Genomic DNA, 17,246 nt, shown 5'->3' with positions numbered 1-17,246 from the left:
GGCTCTGGGACACAAGTACTAGTCTCGTGGGTATCCTGATGAATGATAAGCTTGCTGATTGCTAAACCATGTGTACACTACTAAGTCAGCTGGGGCCTTGCATGAGTTGCCAAACCATGTGTACACTACTAAGTCAGCTGGGGGCAACATTGGTCCAAGTGCATCATCTTGTGGATAATGTGGGTTAATGAACAAGCTGTTGAGGCTGCCCATGGCATGAGAGAATGCTCTGTCACACAATGGAAACCCATTGCTCTCTACGCATCCCCCTTGGAAGTTGTAACTAGGTTTGGTCTTCCTAATGACCCTTTGTAAACATGACATTATATATTTTGTAAAAGAAGAAAAATATTTTTATTTTATTTTATGCAAAGCATGGGATTCATGCTCGAGTCTAGGTCAAAAACATGTAGTTTGTGCCTCGAGGTCTTTCTAGAACAAAGAAGATTTTATGTCATGTATTATAGTCCCATTTGGACACTTTGTAACGAAGTTGGCCCAAGCAAGATGAAGTCGACCTAAAGAAGGGCTATTCGACCCCTCAAGAAGGCTATAAATAGAAGGAGATCTACCCATTTGAAGCACTCACTCATCTCAATTCGATTTGCAATAGCGAAGAAGGATAAAGAACAAGGAGGACAAAGAAAAGAAGAAGTCGTTGAAGTCTTTTGGGTTAATCTCTCTCTCTCTATCTATCCACAGAAGCGAAATTGCTAGGGTTTTTGTGTAGCTGTCAGTTACAGGAAATTGAAATTGCTGGGCCAAAATTTTGATGTGAAGGTGTAGGGCTGAAATTCTAGATGTGAAGCTATAGGGTCGAAGTTACGAAGCTGCCTTGAAGATGATGGTGCTCGTGGGCTGAAATGGTGCTTGGGAGGATACTGGGCTTTTGATCTTTGGGTCTTGAAAGATTCATTGTAAAACGATTCTAGAAGAAGAGAAGATTTCTTCCTAGATTCTCCCCTTGGACGGGTTTTGCCCTGGCTTTGAGCCTATATCTTGTGTACTTTGGCTCGTTATGATCTTCATTGTTTTTGGTAATTGCTTGATGAATAAAGAAGAATAAGTAATAAAAGGTCAACATCACAAGTAATTATCATGTAAGGAAAGTCAACAATAATCTACAAAACCCTTGATTTTCCAATATCCCCTACAAGTGTCAATATGATCGTTTGGTGGGCTCTGAGCCCCAATTAAGTTGCCTAGTCCATAATGAAACCAACTACCAATCCTGTATAAGATCCAATACATCTCCTCACCATTGGGTTTCCTTTCCAAATGTGGGGTTTTGAGCATGTAATGGTGTTACCTCCCTAGGTAGGAGTAGCTAATAGACAACCCTATTAGGTGTTGACAACCCTTGAAGGGAAAAGGCATGTCCAATGTACATCCTTCAAATGATAGGGGTTATGTGGATGATGATGAGGTGGATTGTGACACAAGGGTTTCAAGGCCAAATGCCACGGGTTCAAGGGTGGTAATGATGAGGGATGTCTACATATTTGGGTGTATGGATGTAGGAGGGAGAAATCGTGGTACATGAGTTTCTTCAACATTTGTTTTTCCACCCTTCTCCATTTGCATTTTGTCTTTTCTTGATAATACTTTATCATACTGCTTGAGGCTGCAGGGAATGGTAGCATGTTGTGTATGATATAAGCAGTGATTACCCCGTTATGGTTGGGGTAGTTCATCAACCACCAGGGGTTGGGACAGGCATGGGTTCCTTGTTGATTCGGGGGGACGCTCATAGGGGCCCTAGGAACTAGGGTGATGGCCATAATGATCAGGGGTAGAGCTCATGCTTGGCTTTTTCCCACGCATTAATATATTGTCCTTGCTATATTTTGCATTTTGTGGTATTATTTCCTTTTGTATGTGGCCATGATATGCTTTTATCTTCTTTTTTTTTTGTCGCTGCATCAACCTCTGGGGCAAAGTTCTAGTACAGACCAAGACATGTTGACAAGGGGAGGGGGTGTAAGCGAGCCTTGTGGACCTAAGGAGGGAAGATGATGAAATGGGGCATGTAATGTGCGGAGGGGAGTGAAGAATATGAAACAGGGAAACGAAACTGTGCTAACAAAATTTGGGTTTACCATGTAGTGCCCATCCTAAAGCTATAAGCCAATATGGGAGATCCCATAGGACTAAGGTTGAGGATTAACCCCCATTTAAGGCGAGGGAACAAGAATATAGTCAAAACCCTTCCTCCTTCCAAGTCACCAATAATCCATACCCAAGTGTGGCCAAGGAAAAATAAGCATAAGCACCTAGTTTCACAATGAAAGACATACCTGTAGGATTGGATGGCCCACCTTCAAACATACGCTCTTGACAGATGGGCGAGGGAACATATGATTGGCTCAGGGATTGAAGATCAATTGACACAATATCAGCTACACTGGTGGCTGTCAGGGGCTGCTGACTGAAGACAAATCTAGGAGAAAAAATATCTTACGGGGTCACCCACTGGTGTTACCCCAATCAATCAATTACTGACATAAATTCACAAAAGGCATGACATCAAATTGTAGTTCACTGCTCATATATGCATGACAGAAAATCTCTAATCGCAATACACACACATGGAATGTGTGTGTGTTGAAGACTGTTGTACATGAGAGCAATGAGGCTTGGACTTGGTTTATCCCCTTAACATTGTTTGCCAAGGAATGACAAACATTACCGAAAGACTATGTTGCATGAAACGTCACTGAACTCAGTTTTTCTTGGCATACCAGTACCCAAAACGCCAAAAATCGACCGAAAGCGGGTGTCGTACTATCATATATGAGAGTTAATAACATAGACATGGTTTCCCTTCCAAATTGTCATCTATGGGTCTTATTGGTTTTTTTCTTGCAAGATAATGTGTTATTCACTTATTTATAAAAATTATATATTTGACATTTCTACCGATGTTTCCCTTTTTGAAAGGTGTCATTTTTAAACGTACCTATTTTTGAAACTTCGAAATGTTTCAGCGTTTTGTGCAACATAGTCCACAGAACAATTATAAATTATCGATTGCCATGTATGTTTCCAACCAATACATATTAGAGAATCACTTTGTTAATTTGACTCATAGGTTGCTAGATCATACCAAGTACTTGGAAAAATCAATGAATAAGGGAATCAATGTGTGTGTGTGTGTGTTTGTGAAGCTTTGATGTCCAAGTGTTGTGGTTTACAATGCCTAGATTGTTAAGAATACATGTTGATTTTTTACCTTATTACTTTACCATTTGTTGAGCTTGAGAAAATGGCCACAATTGAGGAAGTACTAGAGTTACAAAATACTCCAATACACCCTACTATTCAACAAAGCCACTTTTGTTGATATTAAAATATATTTACAAGATCGAGTTTTTCCAGATCTAATTATAGCTTCAACGAGATGAGCTACAAAAAATGAATTGACATTTTGAATTGGTTCTTGTAGAGAACAATTCTTTGTTTGAGATTGATTCCCGTAAACGAGCACATAATCAGATTGATGATGCCACTTTAGGGGAAGATGCAAATGAAGATGAAGAAGTTTTGCTTGTAGTTCCCAAGCCCATCATTAGCCCTGTTGCTGCGCAAACTAGTAGGCCTAGTAAATAGTCTAAAGCTAGAGGGCACAACAACAATTTGGGACAAAGGCCCATTGTCACCACAACCTATGTCCCCTCCTCTTCTCAGATTTTCACCAAAGGGAGGAGTCCCAGTGTCACTCACTTGTGATTAGTATGTCTACACTAGGGTTCAAAGTGAGGCAAGGATGGCTCATTCAATCTAAAGGCTCAATTGAGGTGTGAGCTTTGGGAGAAGCAAGGATGGCTTTCCACAAGAAACCTCTTGAAATAAATTACCATGTGAGACTTAGGGTTGAGGTATTTGATGAGATAAACATTCATCCAATGTCAAGATAGTCAAGAGAAAAGGTTTTGAATGACATGCAACTAAAGCACAAACCTTCAAGAAATCCCTAAGTTGAAGGGCAACTTCCAGGGTTCCCACTTGATGTGATTGCTAGGACATCAAATAAATTGAGAGTTCGTTGTCTGAATTCGGTCAAAACATGTGGATGCCTAGAGGAGAGACCAAGGAAGAGTCTTGTCCGGAGGGAATCCCAAAATTCCTCCTGCCTAGAATATCGCACCAAGCCCTAGAGAGGGTCCCTTAGACTTGAGGGACGAGGAAAAAGAGAGAGAAGGTGATTAAAAAGATATTTGTTAATGAGAAGGTGATCACCAAGGGTCCCTTAGACTTGAGGGACGAGGAAAAAGAGAGAGGAGGTGATTAAGAAGATATTTGTTAATGAGAAGATGATCACGAAGGATTTCTAGACTAGTGCTTGGTTATTGGAAAAATTTGAGTCTAGAATTACTTAGATTTGATTATTTTGCTGTTCAAGGAGACTGAATGTAGCTCCGCTAATACTAGAGGCATCATCTTCACAACTACAAATGAATTTTATGCTTCGTTGTCAATATTTGATGGAGTTTGAAGGTAGCAATATGCATGACTAACCCCTAGGATAATTTGCTCCCTTGTGTCTCTTCTCATCCCATCGATCTGCTCTTATAATCTCTCGTTGGACCTGCAACGACCATGATTAGATCTTCATCAATGGCTAAGATCATCTTAGACTCGATCCATGTGAGGTTTAGAACATTCTCGATCATCCTCAATTAATTTTCCTATGTTAGACTCAGGCATTTTTAATTATTGATCAATTAATTTAATTTCAGTGTTTCACAAGCTTATCTTGCGAAACTTTTTGTGGGTTTTGGAGATCTCGTGTTCCTTAGTCTCTTAGACACAAATCAAGACTAGAACACCTGTGCAATGCTACAAAAGCTAACAGTGTTTGACCCATGGTATTTGAATAGGTAAAATTATAAAAAGAAGAGAGTTCATTCAAGACATAATTGGAATATTCTGAATTGAAATTGGAGCTCTAGTAGCTTATTGTGTGACAGGAAACCCGTGTAGAGATCCCAATTTTGGTGTTGGAAGTATACACCCTAGCTGGTGGAGATTAGTTTCAGTGGTGAAACATTCACTTTAGCTAGCCAGGAGGGAGAACTACGTCAGGTTCTTCACTGGTGCACATCAGAAAAGCAGGATAAAATATCAAAGTCTGGAAGAAGGGTCCAATTACAGTGGTACACATATCTTCAAGGAGGATCAATTTATTTGTTGGAGGCCGAAATATTTCCTAGGAGGAGGTTTGAATTGCAAGAGGGCCAAATTGCAATCAAAAGGATGAATTCGTAGGTGCCAGAGTTTTCTCTTGGAGGAGGCTGAGTTGATTTAAGGGGGAACCAACCAAATTTTGCTAATAGGTTCCATGTATAATTTGTGTAAATTTCCCTAGAATTTATTAATAAAAATTGGTTGGAGTTTTGTTGTCGAATCTCATCTGTAAATTACCATTATTGTCTTTTCATTTATTTCTTGTGTGGGTTTAAATAAAAATGTGGTTTCTCCAAATTTTTCTCGTTGAGTGTAATTAGATTTTACAAAGTCTGGGAGAATTACAAAGTAATTTAAAAGGGGATATTACATATTCAAATTTGAATGTCCCTGTCCATCATTGCTGACCAACCAAGAATTGAATAGGATTGTCATGGAAGATATGTATAGACAATGCATTCAAGTCACCTAGGTAGATCTAGTGGGAAAGATTAAGGTAATGACTTTTGAGGAACAATATGCTAGGAAGGGATAGTCATCTATATCGATGGTTGAATCAATAAATCTTTGAATTCAATCCTGAGTTAATGCACCTATTACAATTTGTGGGCAGCTCAATGGACAAACTTCCTCCATTCAAATTTGAATGTCCCTAGCCATCATTGTTAACCAACCAAGAAATGAATATGATCATCAAAGAAGATATTTATAGACAATAAATTCAAGTCACCTGAGTAGATCTACTAGCAATGAGCTGTTGAGTGGGAATGATGGCCAAAAACTATTATTTTTTGATGTTTGATGGTCTGTGTATACATTAATGTTCATATATGATATGCATTTATTATTATTATTAATTAACCAAGGAAAGAAATTGACCTCCCTCTTAAGCCTGGAGGCAAGAGTGTGGTTGTTGGTACCAGGCCAGCCCACAGTTTAGTCAAGAGTGTTTTCCTTCGACTTGAAGCCATTACAACAATAATGTTAGAGGCATCAAAGCTTATCATGTCACTAGCGGGTCTTTGAACCTGGATGGGGAGGATAATAATCGTTCCACCCAACCAACAAGATAAAGCCAATTGACAAATATTTAGTTCATAGATTATGTGATATTTGAAAGAGATTTTCTATTTTATAAAAATATTAATATTTTTGTATTTTTAAATACCACATTTAGTGTTTGGAAAATATTTATGCTCCCCGTTTTAGAGACTTGCAGTTGTTTCCACATTTTGTGCAACTTAGGTCACATGTAATTGTTGATCTTTTGCCATGCCATGCTCTCATTGAATGCTTGAATTTATGACTGTGCTCCCATTTTGAACAACCTCCATGATGATTTTGCCAAATTCATTCCCACGTTGTTGCCTTTTGCTGATTATGTTGGGAGGCCTTTAACTCTCAAGGTCTTTCCTGGTCAATTTGCCTGCAGTAGCATTGATGATAACTTTGATCGAGTTTATATTTTTTCATGTAATTTTAGAAATTCAGTTTGGCAGAATCTTCTTTAATTTTTTCTTTACTATGAGTCTCAACCATCTTTAGACATATCTATGTGCAGTCAGCTCTTTCCCATTCATAGACTTGTAGTTGTTTCTGGGAAGACTTTCGTCGTAATCCAGTGCAAAGTTGCAAACCATTATTTGTGCTGGCTATCTTTGTCATGTTTCTGAAGCATATTATTCAAAACCGACTGGTTCAGACCATAAACCTATCAAACTGACCGGTTCATTAGCCTCGGCCATTGAACCAGTTTGGAAAACAGGTTTTCTGAGTGGACCCCTAGTTTTTGGGCCTAACTGGCCGTTTATGACGGAACCGACCGGTTTGTTGCCAGGCCGGCTGTGGACCTCACGGAAGGCTCCTCACGGTTCTCCAAGTGGTTTTGAGAGAAACTAGGGGCTGTTTCGCTCCAAAAACAGCACCTCCAAGCCTTTAAAAGGATCTCTCCCCTCTCATTTGCATCGCGCAACTCATTTGAAGTTTTTATGAGCTTCATTGTGAGCTTGGAGAGTGTTGAGTTTTTGCTGGAGTAGTGGAACAGCAGAGAGTTTGGGCTGAGTAGTAGCCACCATGCCTCCAAAAGCCAAGGATACTGCATGGGCTCATTTTGATATGATTGACGACAAAATGATCTGCAGACATTGCCAGAAATCTATTGATGGAGGACGTATTTACAGGTTCAAACAACACTTGGCTGGAATAGGAGGCCATGTAAAGTGATGTAGAGCACCAAATGAAGTTCAACTCCAAGTCCTGATTCAAACTTTGGGATTTCTTGTTGTTTTATGACAAACAATTAAATATTTTGGAAATGATGGAAAGAAAAAAGATTATTTATGGTTTATTGTATGTATTGTTGCAATGGACATGTTAATTCAATAATACTTTTAAAATAGCATATCACTATGGGGGATTGAACCAACTTTGCAAGGGTTGTTAACGTTGGACATTTTATGCAAGTTTAGGTTGGTTGGGACGAGTCGACTGCTGGTGAAAGACAACCACGTGTATCGCTCTGGGAGATTGAACCATTGACGACATTTCCAATGTATTCGTCACCCTACCCTCTGAGACTGAAACGTCCTTGGCCGCAGGGAATATCATCACTTCATGGTAAATTATTCATCATCTCAGTTAACTTTTGATGTGCTTCCTTTTCATATCTCGTTGTTCAATATATAGTCAGCGATTTGATAATATTATTTACATACAAGTAGTCATTATATTATTTTCTTAAATTGTGGCAATTCAAATTATATTTAGAGTATTGTGTTTCTGAATGTTTTTGGTTCTTTGTAATGTTCAGTTAAAATTACCTTATTGAATTTTCGCTGTTGGAAATCTTATTTTTTTTTAAACAGCACTTTGGTTTTTCATGGGTTTGTCAGACTACTTGTACTGTAGTATATGTTCAGGTCTATTTTTTTAAAAGCAAGTGTCCAAATGATTTATCTGTTGAAAGATAAATTTGGTCAAATGGAGGTAGAGATTTTAACATAATGATAACATATGTTTCAAGGAGCTTGAGTATGTTGCATAGTCCAGGATACGGATTACACCTTCTTGTTGGATTTTTGTGTCAGATTGCATTACAAATAATATATCTAGAAATATAAATTTTATCATCCGGAGATTCCTTCCTTGAAAAGACAAAAATGGAGTCCAGATAACTCTAGGATAAGAGCCAAAGTCATTTCACTCAAATCCTATGCCTCTGCTTTACCAACTACAGTTGAGTATCCCTAGGTGATTAAAGGTTTCAATGACAAACTTTTGAGGGTATATTTGCCCTCAAAGTTGCAAAAATGCTTGCTGCTTTGCATTGATAAGATGAGAAATCTGCAATTAAATTGTCAAATCAGTGAGCCATAAATTTTTAATTTATGGTTGTGTTAAAACAAGTTGGAAGGTTCATAAATTTGCTATAGTTTCTGATTGTTTCAACAACTAAAGTTACAGAAGATTGAACTGGAATGGCTTAAAAGGTGTGGAAAATGCTCGAAAGCAATATTTTATTGCTGAAATAGAGCATTCCGTTAACAAATCTTCCATGACGCTTGAAAAAATATATGATTAATACACAGCTATGTTTTTGAAGCGACTAGAGCCTTGCAGTTGGTTATTGGAGTGATTGAAATAGAAAACTATGCTTTTGAGAAGTAAAGATTTAAACAAGAGCCATACAAAAATGGATTTCTCACGCAGATATGCTTATAATTTCTGCCAGAAGATGCTGTTCGGTTCTTTATTGCTGAGAGCTGTAGAAAAAACAAACTTCCGAGCAAGTTGGACTCAAATGAACACTCAAGGATGAAGGGGTTTTAGAAGTAATTATGCCAAGACTCAAACACCGCTAAACTAGAAATATTCTCGTGCATGCAGTAATCTCATCCAATGCAATAGTATAAGTTGCTTGCTCAAGCCTCTAAATCTCAGGTGAATAAAATGTATGCAAGAACATGGAAAGATGAAGGCTTTTAGCATTATCTCCCTTGCCTACACACTTGTAGGCATGAGAAGATGAGAAGGGAGGAGATGCAGGAAAATGAAGCTTTGCTTGAGAAAGCATCCAAAAATGGACGAAAACACCCCACTCGGAAAAGATAGGACAAAAAGGAAAAGCATGAGAGTGATAGAAAAATGGAATATTTGATTAACACATCCAAATCCCTCTTTCCAACATAAAAAGTGTTTGCTTTTCAAGAGAAAATGAGAAGGAAGGAGAATGCAGGAAAATGAAGCTTTGCTTGAGAAAACATCTAGAGAATGAAGAAAGCACCCTACAGAGAAGATAAGACAAAAAGGAAAAGCATGGGAATGATATAAAATTCAAATATCTAAATAACACATCCAAATGGAGTCTGAATGAAGCTCCCTCTTTCTAACATAAAAAGTGTTTGCTTTTACTCATTAGTCAAGGATAGATGTAATGTGCTAACCAACTACTCATCTTCCATAATCCTATTAGGCAATTGATGTACTCGTCCCTAGGTTCTAGGATGATGAAACATATCCACATTCAAGGTGCACCCAATCTGGACTTACAGTTAGAATAGGGTGATGAAAATGCACATGTTGCATCTGAAACACAAGAGTGCTCAAAAGACTTTGAAAACTAAAACCCATCTTTACTTCCAGAAAGAGGATGTCAAGCACCTGCCTTTTTTAGGCAGTGAAAAGCATAAAGGTGCATGTTTAGTACTCATTGCCCAAATTTGTGGACATTTTGTCCTCCACAAAATATACACTAAAAAATATGATTGTTCTTTGGAAAAGCAATAAGTAGAAAAGCTCATGTTCTCTAATTGGCACCAAAATTGATGTCCATGCCCTTCTCTGTAAAGGGTATCCAAAATATCACAAGTTTTCAAAATATGGATTGGTTAAAAATAAGAAGTTACCCAAAAGCAAATCTTAATAAACCAAAAGTACCCCATTAGGGGTTTATATATTTTCATGCAGGTATCAAATATTGCTTGTGGGATGCAAGCACAAATAAATCATTGAGATAAAAAAACTAATTGTCAACTTGGTACTAATATGACTGTGAAGAAGTTAAGGAGAATGTGTTCGACGTTAACCAACCTTCTAATTTCTTGTTTGACCAACATTGTCTTGGAGAGATTGCTTCTGTTTGACTGAGTTCTTTGACTGTTTTGGAGGCTGAATATTGCAAGGATTTGTTGACTTTGTTTTACGGCATTACATCTCTGTTTTGGGCTTATTGACCACTGAGACTTTGACTGAGGGTTTATTGATTGTGGCTTTGACTGAATTGCGACCCTCTGATCTGAGCTAACTTAGGCAAAAATTCATCCCTCAGTTTGCAGACTTGACTTTGACCAAATTTGACTATCTTCTCTCTCTGTTGACTGGTTTGACTTGGCAATATTGAGTTCAGGAAAATTGGAATCTTGTTGGAATATTCTGATGTACTTTTGATAAACTGAATCTCTCTCATAAGGGAAGATTGGTTGGGTTTTTCCTTTGTGGGTTTTGCCCTAGCTGCTAGCCTAAATATTAGTGTCTCTGGTTTCTTGTTTCACTGTGTACTGTGATCTCTAGTGCTCTATTGATGAAAGTGAATGGTTGAAAATCTTCATTCATAATTGCTTAATCATTGGAATACTAAAATAATATTGATTATATCATTATAAGTAGTTATCAATTTGAAAAATTGTACTAGTCTTGATTGCATTTAAAACTAAACATGGTATTAGAGCTTTGGTGAAGGAAAACAGCTGTGAGATCACCTTGAAGAGCATTGAGAGCACGTTGAAAAGTTTTGGGATTCTACATTTTGATCTGCCATCTTCATCATGAAGGCTGAAAACAAGCCTGAAGGAGCTATAAATTACAGGGCATGGAAGGCTAGGATTGACCTAGTGCTTGCAAGGCACAAGGTCTTGGGGATTGTTATAGGAAAAGTTATTGACCAAACAGGAAAAGACAAATTTCAGATGACAGCTTGGCAAGGAGCATCATTATAGGATATGTTAGGGATCATCTAATTCCCTATATTGCTAATCACGAAACTTCCAAGGAGATGTATAAGAGCGATAGTGTGCGATGAGTAAAATAGGGATGAAAAGGGAGACAATAATAGTGAAAACGAACAAAAGGAAGGTTTTGAGTCGGGGATTATTATAAAAAAACTAGATTCCAAGTCAGGAAAGAAAGGAATCTAGAGGACAAAAGAGGGACAAAAGAAAAGAAGAGGTCAATATAGGGAAGGCTGGAGAGGTGTTTGATCGAATGCGCTGATGGATATGGTTAAATATGTAACTAGGTTCGGTCTTCATAATGACATGTAATCATGATTTTATATATTTAATAAAAAGTGATTTTTTTTATTATTGCGAGTCTTGATGCATGGGTTTCATGCTCAAGAGAATTTATTTTAGAGGTCAAGCACCCATTGAGTGCTTCTAGGTGTCATAAAGACATAGAGTCATTGTCATGTATTGAAGACCCATTTCGGCATGTTACATATTGTAAAAAAAAATTTATTGAGTCAAAAGACCCTTCAAGACCTCGTCATGGCACAAAGATCAAGTCAGCCTACATGAAGAGACAAGTCGGCTTAAACGAGCAATTCGACCCATTGAGAAGCCTATATAAAAAAGACTTTGATCTCATTTGGAACACAGTTCTTTCACACAAGTTTGATCACAAGGAAAAGAAGAAGTGTGAAAATGAAGAGGACGAAGGAAGAAGTCAAGTTTTGAGATTGTTTTTGGGCTACTAATTCTCTCCGCACGTGCGAAGGAATTAGTGTTCATGCTACTGCAGTAAAACTGAATTGCAGAAATGAAGTTAGGTTAAAGTTGCTGAAGAAGCTGTTGGGCAGATTGAAGTTGCAAAAGAAGTTGTTGGGCAAGTCGAAAAGTTTTGGGATTCTACATTTTGATCTGCCATCTTCATCATGAATTCCTTCATGAAGGCCGAAAACAAGATTGAAGGAGCTACAAATTACAAGGCATGGAAGACTAGGATTGACCTAGTGCTTGCAAGGCACAAGGTCTTGGGGATTGTTATAGGAAAAGTTACTGAATCATTTGACCAAACAGGAAAATACAAATTTCAGGAAGATGACATCTTGGCAAGGAGCATCATTATAGAATATGTTAGGGATCATCTAATTCCCTATATTGCTAATCACCAAACTTCCAAGGAGATGTATAAGAGAGATAGTGTGCGATAAGTAAAATAGAGATGAAAATAGAGACAATAATAGTGAAAATGAACAAAAGGAAGGTTTTGAGTAAGGGATTATTATAAAAAAAAACCAGATTCCAAGCTAGGGAAGAAAGGAATCTAGAGGACAAAAGAGGGACAAAAGGAAAGAAGAGGTCAATATAGGGAAGGATGGAGAGGTGTTTTATCGAATGTGCAGATGGATATGTTGAAATATGTAACTAGGTTCAGTGTTCATAATGACATGTAATCCTGATTTTATGTATTTAATAAAAAAGAAAAAAAAATATTATTGCGAGCCTTGATGCATGGGTTTCATGCTCAAGAAAATTTATTTTATAGGTCAAGCACCCATTGAGTGCTTCTAGGTTTGTCATAACGACATCGAGTCATTGTCATGTATTGAAGACCCATTTCGGCATGTTACATATTGTAAAAGAAAATTTATTGAGTCAAAAGACCCTTCAAGACCTCGTCATGGCACAAAGATCAAGTCGACCTACATGAAGAGACAGGTCAGCCTAAACGAGCAATTCGACCCATCGAGAAGCCTATATAAAGAAGACTTCGATCTCATTTGGAACAAACACTTCTCTCACACAAGCTTGATCACAAGGAAAAGAAGTAGTGTGAAAATGAAGAGGACGAAGAAAGAAGAAGTCAAGTTTTGAGATTGTTTTTGGGCTACTACTGCTCTCCACACGTGCGAAGGAATTAGTGTTCATGCGGCTGCAGTAAAACTGAATTGCAGGAATGAAGTTAGGTTAAAGTTGCTGAAGAATTTGTTGGGGAAATCGAAGGAGCAAAAGAAGTTGTTGGGCAAGTCGAAGTTGCAGAAGAAGTTGCTATTTGCAGAAGTTGCTAGAAGCAAGGTTTGACTTGGTCTTGGAAGGTCTTGGTCAATGGTCTTGTCAATTGAAGGTCTATAAGAAGGGAAATAATTTTGGTGGGTTTTCCTCTCAAGTTGGAGAGGTTTTGGCCTTCGCTGATCGCCTACATTTTGTGTCCTATTGTCTCATTGATTTTGCTGTTTGATAGTTGTTTGATGATAAAGAACTCTAATAATAATCAAGTGAAAGAAGAAGCTTATCAAGTTAAGTAAAAATCTATCACAAGCAATTATCAAAGTTCGAGAAATCATATAACATTAGCTGCCCCTAGATTTCTCAACATGGAATCAAAGCTAAGGTGACTACGTCAAGAAAGGGCAGCCTAAAGAGGGACACTCAAGGACCATAGTGCTAAAAGATCATCAAGATCAGCAATCATCAAGAAAGAACACTCGTCTCAAAGGCTCTAGAAGGACAAGGATTACATCATTATCTTGAAAGAAGTCATCAAAGAACTCAAAACCCTAGTTCACTCAAAGAAGGATTCTACACTCTAAACATTCCTGGGAACCTCGCATAATCATCGCGTCAAAGGAGACCTTAAAAGATGCTACCTCTACTCAAATAAAGACAAACTACAAATTGAAGCATATTGGAGTCTACTCATGCAAGGAGAAGGCATTGTCATCATCACCAAGGAATCAAGGTGATCTCCCTCTCTTGGAAGGATCACTTTTAAAGGAAGACATCTTCTATCATTATCATCATCATCAAATTCAAGAATGCAACAAATTGAAGATATTGCCATCAATGAGTATCTTCACAAGTAAGATTTATGTCACATCTGAATCTATTAAAATGTTCTTTTGCAAGGAAAGCAACAAGTTGGTTGGGGCATCAAACTTTCTTGCATGGAAGAAGTGGACAAATTTGATCCTCAAAGAAAATGAAGTTGCAGAACATGTTAAGGGCTCAATCACTAAACCTACAAAGGAAGAAGCTCAAGCTCTTGCAAAGTACTTGAGAGGAGAAGTAAAGGCACAAAGGATTCTTCTCATAGAATCCATCAAAGATCCCCTCATTCCATATGTATCAAAGTTGGAAACATCAAAAGAAATATATGACAAACTTGTGGAATTATTCTCTGTAAATACTGTAGGAGAAGTAATCTCATTAAGACAAGGACTCTACAAGTTGAAGATATCAAAAGTGGAAGGAATAGCCTCATATTTTATGAGGGTGTCAGAAATTAGAGACGAACTCCAAGAGTTGGGAGAAATAATGTCTGATAAGGAAATGAACCACTATAGTACTCAATGCACCACCAGAGGAATGGGGCAACTTTACATCAAGCATCTATGGAAAGAAGGAAGCTACCCCATTCAATGAACTGTGGTCGTTGTGCAAAATTGAAGAAACAAGGCTGAATGCAAAATGTCATGTAGGATCAAATCAGCAAACACAAGCATTTGCTGCCATGACTAAGAAAAAAGGAAAGTTTGGAAAATTTGGTCCTCAGAAAAGGAAGAAGAGTATGGCGAAGGTTCAATGCTATGGATGTCAAGAATATGGGCACTACAAAAGAGATTGTCCCAAACTCAAGAAGGACAGCAATAAAAGAGGAAGGGAAGAAGCCTAGATCATCGAAGAAGTGGGATGTTGAGAAGAAGATGTCAAAGAAGGAAGAAGTGAAAGATCTTTACTATGATTGAGATAATCTTCTCCACTTAGATCTTTTTAGTTCTTGTAAAATATAGCTATCATGGTAGTAAGCATTAGAAGCATGATAGGATGCATCATTTTAGGAGATGGCATCATGGCATACGATGGAAGCAAGAGCTCATGATATCAAAAGAAGCTTGAAAGGTAACTGAAGCAGAAGTCTATGGAAGTCATCTTGGTAACCTCATTAGAAGCATAAGTAGTACTTATGTGTAGAAGGAAGTCATCTAGTATCGAGCTCATCATACATCATTAGAAAGGAGCATTTGCAGGATGAGGATAATCAAGGTCCTCCATTAGAATCTTCATTAGAAGATTCATCTCTTGGAAGAAGCAAGTGTCTCGCTGAGAATGTTGAAATACTCTCAATCAAGGAAAGGAAGTTGTTGAAGGGAGTCTAGATGACCAAAGGAAGAAAAGAGGCATGTATGCATATGTTTAATAAACTAGGCCATGTCATCATATAGTTGCATATAGCATGGATGGATACTCTACTTATGAGTGTGATCAAAGGAAAGGGTGCTCTTCTAGAGATGCATGAAGGCATGGTTCACATATTGACTAGATGAAATCAACATAATATGTCCTCATATGAAATATGAGGTGTTTGAAAAAGATGAAGGAAATATGATTGGAATTTCTTGGGAAGCAATATGTGAAAAAGGAAAATAAGAGATCGTGAAAGATGGCACTATGGTGACATAGAAAAGGCAATCAACATCTGATGACTAAAAGAGTTGGCCACGATATCTCCATGGAAAAGATATGAAGACCTTGGGAAAGTTTGGAAAGAAAGAAGACCCTTGACAATTGAATATCTTGGAGATGTGTTAATATGTATGCAAGATGTTGATGGTGCAACAAGGAAATGTCATGATGAAGGGTCATCACAAAAGGTAATTTTTGATGTTCATTTTTTATTTTGAACAATATTTGGATGGGCTAATATAGGACTGCCGAAAGAGAATTGTGGATGTCTTCTACAAATAAGTACCCATGTGGAAGGAAGATCTAGGACTGCCGAAAGAGAATTGTGGATGTCTTCTACAAATAAGTACCCATGTGGAAGGAAGATCTCGAAGGATACATGATGTGGAAAAGGTAGCTGTATGAAGGAAAGCCAGATATGGACTAATAGATCACTTTCTGATGAAAGGAAGGATGAAATGACTGACATGGTTCATGAAGGAAAGTGATGGATGGACGATGCCCTACAAGACGAAGAAGATGAAATTCATGACATCGAATGAAGTAGCACGACAAGCAACTGAAGGTCCCATGATCTCCACCAAAGAAGAGATAGTGGCTATTGGAAATAGTTCCCTAGTTAAGAGGGAGCCTGGAAGCAAGTTTCTGATAAAGAAGAAACTTGGAAAGCAAGTCCCTAACTAAGTGGGAGCTTGGGTACATTCCTTTTATAGGAATGGGTATATCCTCCCTAGTTGGGAGGGAGAGATAGGCACATTGTTCTTGTGTTCACTTGGGAAGAAAGAATAGAGGATTCGGTAAGCATTTGACATCCGATACTCTTTGAGGATGTGGGAGGGCATCCAAGATAATAGTCATAGAGAACCAATATTCTTTGAGGACTAGGAATCCAAGATAAGAATAGTCCTAGAAGGACATACCTTGCGAACACCTGGGTGGGGTATGTACCTTAAGAGACAATGATGATGGTGTCTATAAATCATTGATCTCTCTAACACTGTGCTATGATCTTTTGGAGAGATAGTGCTGTTAGTCAAGGCCTTGCTATATGACAAATGAATGCAACATGTCGAGATGGTTGAAATACTCTCAATCAAGGAAAGGAAGCTGTTGAAGGGAGTCTAGATGATCAAAGGAAGAAAAGAGGTATGTATGCATATGTTTAATAAACTAGGCCATGTCATCATATAGTTGCATATAGCATGGATGGATACTCTACCTGATGAGTGTGATCGAAGGAAAGGGTGCTCTTCTAGAAATGCATGAAGGCATGGTTCACATATTGAACATATGAAATCAACATAATATGTCCTCATATGAAATATGAGGTGGTTGAAAAAGATGAAGGAACTATGATTGGAATTTCCTTTGATTGGAGAGATAGTGTTGTTAGTCAAGGCCTTGCTATATGACAATGTTATTTGATATGAAGCTAAACATATGGGTTACCAATCTGACTCTTCTGATGAGAATTCTTCAGATTGAGAATGTCTAATTACCTTGTATGGATTACGAATACCTCCCTAGTTAAGAGGGAGCGTTGAAATACGTAACTAGGTTCGGTCTTCATAATCACATATGTATTAATGATTTTATGTA

The 17,246-nt window shown here is 37.9% G+C and overlaps 1 protein-coding gene across 1 annotated transcript in view; it reads left to right on the top strand.

Moving 5' to 3' along the window:
* The window catches only part of ARF6 (auxin response factor 6), a 143,178-nt gene that overhangs the window by 97,651 nt on the left and 28,281 nt on the right, over positions 1–17,246 (top strand). The window contains exon 11 of the mRNA XM_089377851.1: positions 7,656–7,803. Within this exon, the coding sequence (XP_089233977.1) occupies positions 7,656–7,803 (148 nt within the window). The remainder of the gene's footprint in view (positions 1–7,655; positions 7,804–17,246) is intronic.

The sequence above is a fragment of the Pinus tabuliformis genome, chromosome J (assembly GCF_031772625.1).
Source record: "Pinus tabuliformis cultivar Carrire ecotype Pingquan chromosome J, CPIR1, whole genome shotgun sequence".
In the NCBI taxonomy this organism is placed as follows: Eukaryota; Viridiplantae; Streptophyta; class Pinopsida; order Pinales; family Pinaceae; genus Pinus; species Pinus tabuliformis.
The sequence above is the reverse complement of the archived record's forward strand: the minus strand, read 5'-3'. Positions and strand labels throughout refer to the sequence as shown.